Source organism: Octopus sinensis, linkage group LG1 (assembly GCF_006345805.1).
Source record: "Octopus sinensis linkage group LG1, ASM634580v1, whole genome shotgun sequence".
NCBI lineage: Eukaryota > Metazoa > Mollusca > Cephalopoda > Octopoda > Octopodidae > Octopus > Octopus sinensis.
The window spans coordinates 52974045-52979712 of NC_042997.1; the positions used below are offsets into that span (position 1 = coordinate 52974045).

At 35.3% G+C, this 5668-nt stretch overlaps 1 protein-coding gene across 2 annotated transcripts in view; it reads left to right on the forward strand.

The window, feature by feature from the left end:
- Positions 1 to 3893: 3893 nt before the first annotated feature.
- Positions 3894 to 5668, forward strand: part of LOC115212048 (serine-rich adhesin for platelets) — a 148744-nt gene continuing 146969 nt past the window's right edge. The window contains exon 1 of one of the 2 annotated variants that reach the window (XM_036500818.1): positions 3894 to 5668. This exon is cut by the window's right edge and continues 84 nt beyond it. In XM_036500818.1, coding sequence (XP_036356711.1) covers positions 5285 to 5668 — 384 coding nt within the window. In that variant the 5' untranslated portion in view covers positions 3894 to 5284. The other variant, XM_029780853.2, reaches the window with a different exon arrangement.

Genomic DNA, 5668 nt, shown 5'->3' on the forward strand with positions numbered 1-5668 from the left:
AACTTGCCTGTCTGATTTGAAGCATCTGGTGGGCGATATGTAGTACACATAACAATATAAAGTGTACAGTTTTAGTATCACATACTGAATTCAAATATGCTAATTGGACCTGGGGCGTGAGATCCTCACGAATCTTTTGTGCTATGCACAAAAAAGACTTTTATTCAGCTGCTGCTCGTTTCTCAAGTGGGTGAAGCTGGTTTTTGGAAGTAGCACGTACTACGTCTGCATGCCGTCTTTTAGAAGCAGACAGTGTGCAATTTCATTCTTTCATGCCTCTCTTTTCTTTGTCCTCCCTGTGGAAAGAAGTTCTGATTCAGTTCCATACAGTTTTGAAGGGCTTGCACCAATTTATTGATAACTGAATCAATTTTTATCTCAAGTCTCGAGTTTCACGCTACTGTGATCTTGAGTTGCGAAATAAAAAAATAAGCATATAATATGTGTGTGTGTGTGTGTGTGTATCTATGTGGATGTATATATATGTATATTTATGTGTATATATATACATATAGTGGAGGTGCGTGGCTTAGTGGTTAGGGTGTCAGTATCATGATCGTAAGATTGTGGTTTCGATTCCTGGACCGGGCGACGCGTTGTGTTCTTGAGCAAAACACTTCATTTCACGTTGCTCCAGTCCACTCAGCTGGCAAAAATGAGTAACACTGCGATGGACTGGCGTCCCGTCCAGCTGGGAAACACATACGCCAGAGAAACTGGGAAACTGGGCCCATGAGCCTGGCTAAGCTTTAAAAGGGCGCATTTATTTATTATTTTATATATACATATATATATATATATATATATATACGCATGCATATATGTAATGTCTGTATACATATATATATATATGCATGTATTAATGTATATATATATGTCTTTTTTCTCCGTTTTTTGATTATATATATATATATATATATATATATTATATATATATATATATATATATATATAATCAAAAAACGAAGAAAAAAGACAAGCGAAAAACAACGCGTGGACGTGGTACATGCGAAGTATTAATTAATAAGACGCTCAGAGAAGGAAAGAAAAGGTATTTCACGTTTCGAGCAAAGCTCTTCTTCAGAAACAGGAGACAGAGGAAAGTCCAAAAGAAAACGAAGACGGAGGAAAAAAAAATCGCCAACAATACACATGTAGTTACATTATACATATTTACTTACACACACACACGTAAGTAAATATGTATCTCATTCTCTATATAAAATCATACATACGTACACACACACACACACACATTACGTATATATATTTCTATACAGTTATTGTGTGAGAATTCGAGTATAACTATGTATATGGATGTGAGTATGTGCATGCATGCACAAGACCCTGAAAATAGCTGAATCAAACGAAAGGAAATGAAAAGGTACGATACTCTCCGTTTATCACGCACACATCAAATTCGCTTTTATTTATTTAGTTAAGGGGTTTCACCTGCAGAGGTCGCTGGGGGTCTAGTTGAAAAATATATAAAAAAAAAAAAGCGAAGAAAATATAAGAAAAAACGCAAAGGAAAGAAAAAAAGAAAAACTCCAGAGGGAGGAATACCAGTAGAAATCGCTGAATAACCACGTGACTTTCAAGTTCTTTTGATCTTACCGTGTCTCTCTCCTTTCCCCCTACAACTTGCAAACATTTTTTTTTCATACATAAAACCAACATACGAATACGTTTGTATATTAATGTAAATGTATATGTGTGTGTATTCGAGTGCAATGCTCAAACTATATTACACGGAAAAGAGCAACTTGGCTGACTTTATTTTTCTCTCCCACTTCAAATACACGTTTTAAGAATGTGTGTATTTTGTAAGTGGAAGAGAAACGAAGGGTCGGGATCACTAGTGTATTGTGACTTTCTCTTTGCATCGTACTGCTTTTCCTTTTTTATAACTTTATCTGTTTATATTTCACCCCATCTTTCTCTATCTGTATCCCTCTCTCTCTTTTCTTTCTTGTATTTCATTTTGCATTCGTATATAAGAGATCATTTACGTAAGGTGGCTAAAAGGCCAACAACGAACTTATGATACGTGTAACTAGTGAAATACAAATCTGTGTACTATAAATCTCTAATAATTCTACACAGATACATAAAAGTCATAAACATCTCTCTCTCTCTCTATCTATCTATCTATCTATCTCTATCTATCTCTGTCTGTCTGTCTATCTATCTCTATCTATCTCTGTCTGTCTGTCTATCTATCTATCTATCTATCTATCTATCTATCTATCTATCTATCTATCTATCTATCTATCTATCTATCTATCTATCTATCTATCTACCTACCTACCTACCTACCTACCTACCTACCTACCTACTTATCTATCTATTTATCTATCTATCTATCTATCTATCTATCTATCTATCTATCTATCTATCTCTGTCTATCTATCTATCTATCTGTCTATCTATCTATCCTCTGCGTGTTCATGTATATACGCATTTTAATAAAGAAATATTACTTATCCCTATGTATGTAAATAAACATGACATATATAGACACACACACACACACACACGTATGTATGTATGTATGTATGTATGTATGTATGTATGTATGTATGTATGTATGTATGTATGTATGTATGTATGTATGTATGTGTGTGTGTGTGTGTGTGTGTGTGTATGTATGCATGTATGTTATAAAGAAAATAATTATCCATTACTGATAAAATAATAATTATACAATTTCAACATGAGTTGAAGATGAAATGTATGCATACGCGTACATGCATATACAAAAACAGTTTTTAACTACCAATAACCACGCCTCAGAAAACCCTCATTGGCTATACACATATTCATACATACAAATGTACACACACACAAACGTATACATGTATGCATGCATGTATGTATGTATGTATGTATGTATGTATGTATGTATGCATGTATGCATGTATGTATGTATGTATGTTTGTATGTATATATGCATGTATGTATTTATGTATGTATGTATGTATGTATGTATGCATGTATGTATGCATGTATGCATGTATGTATGTATGTATGTATGTATGTATGCATGCATGCATGTATGTATGTATGTATGCATGTATGTATTTATGTATGTATGCATGTATGTATGTATGTTTGTATGTGTGTATATATGCATGTATGCATGTATGTATGTTTGTATGTGTGTATATATGCATGTATGTATTTATGTATGTATGTATGTATGTATGCATGCATGTATGCATGCATGCATGTATGTATGTATGTATGTATGTATGCATGTATGTATGTATATATGTATGTATGCATGTATGTATGTATGCATGTATGTATGTATCTATCTATCTAGCAATTTATCTATGTACACACACATACGCACATATATATACACACCTATACGCATAACCCATGCCAGCATGGAAAACGGACGTTAAACGATGATGATGATGATGATAATGATATATACCTATATGCATTCATATATATATATATATATGAATATGAAGATATAACGTACGTACACACACAAATATGTACATATATATATACACACACACACATACACATTTATGTATATGTACATATGTATATATATATTCACATACACAGATTGTGATACCTCCACCACTATAACCCAACCCACTAGTAAGAGTGTATAGATAATGTAATTTAATCTTTCTATCTCTTTCTCATTTTTACTCCTCTCTCTCTCTCTTTCTACACACACACACACACACACATATATATATACTCCCTTACATGTGTGTATTGATTTATGCCCGCATATATAATGTATATAGTTATTCGAGTGTGTGTGTGAGTGCATGGATTTATGTTTGTGTCTAAAGATATATATATTTGTGTGTGTGTGTCTTTGCGTTCAGCTAAATGAATATGTGAATGATTGTTTATATTTGTTAATGTATTGCTTGTTATAGCCGTAGTAGTAGAAGTGATGGTAACAGTGCTAGTGGGAGTGGTTTTAGAGTCGCAACAACATTCATGCTCTACAGTTACACATGCAAGTACATAAAATGTTCTAACACACACTGAGTTAGCCATAGTAAATACATAGGTTTAATTCATAATATACCTGCAAGAAAACCTCGAGCAGATTCATAGTATAAAAAAAAATGATTTTCTGAAGAAGAAAAAAAAATGTAGTAAAATAATTTACTATATAATTTCTCCGACCGAACCTATTCACGTACCAAGGGAGTTAGTGACGGAAGGGCGGGCGGATGGATGGGCTTACAGAGCTAGATAAATGGACCGGACAACGTAAAAACTGATAGTCAGATAGATGGCTGGAGATGTAGGTGAGAGGGGCAATAGTTGCTTTAATTTTTTAGTCCCTCTTTATGTTCAATCAGTGCTTCAGCTGCAGTCGTCCCACCAACACAAGATCAATGGTTTCTCGTGGCTGCCGATCAACACTGGACACTTTACGCGCATACATACATATATATATATATATATACATAGTCCTTTATTTTTTTCTCTCTTCGTCTCTTCCTGCCGTACTTCCTTCCTTTCGTCCCTCCTCACTCTCTCGCACGCACGCACACAACACACAAAAGCAACATTCTCGGATCAAATACTACATTACATTGCACAGAACAATCCATTCACTGTTGACAGCACTTGTGGTGGTAGTGCTGCTACTGCTGCCACTGGTCGCTTCTGCCGGCATCGTTGTTAACGTACGTTATCAACTTAACAGATATTAAGCTATCTCATCCGATCGACTTACTCAGTAGTACCTGCAATCAACCCACCTATTTTAAAGCGATCCTTTTCTTTTCTCCGCTATTTATTTACGAATTTTGCTCTGGAGTGCAATAACTAGCACAATTCCATTGCAATAACAATCTAAACATAGTTACTACTACAGATTTTTACGGCAAAAAAAAAAAAAAAAAGAGGAAAAAGAATCTACAGAAACTCGATTCTAGTTTTCACTGATATACTGACATGAAGTCTGAAGTACCTTTATAAACAAATATTTCTTCAAACACGCATACACAAGCTCTTATTTGTATATAGTCGCATGTAAAATACACATTAAGTACATGTATATTTCGGAACAGATACATGTGTAAAGAGCGGGCTTCGTGTATATATTTATATGAGTGAAAGAGCCGACAAGAGATAAGGCCGAACTACGGCAATCAGTAATAATAACAAAGGCAACACTACCACTAAAAAGTCGATAGAGTGGCTACTTTTAACGAAATATGCCAGCGAGGTCAAGGCATAGAAGGCTGTGTGCGGATAGAGATTATTATGAAGCAGTGTTGACAAAATGATCGGTCGTCTTTGGCTAACTGTGTTGGATGTTTGGTGTAACCATTGCCAATACTGTGCTGTCTATCTCTTCCTGCTCTGTTTAGCCTGGCCCGGTTACATTGTAATGGCCAAAGAAAAAGCCATTTTAGAAATCTTATTGTACCAACCGCCGAAATCCGTTTCAGTGGATTACAAACCACCCGCTATCTCACCACCAGGTCCGGGTCCAGGTATCCGACCGTCACCGCCAATGATGTCCGGAGGTATACACATAGGCCCTGATATACACCATGAATACGGTGAGAATGGAAGAAGGGTAAATAACGTTGAAAATAATCCTGAGACGGGAATGGATGCGTTTGTTCCCTCTGGAAATTTAGCGCATCAGGGACTTAGGACA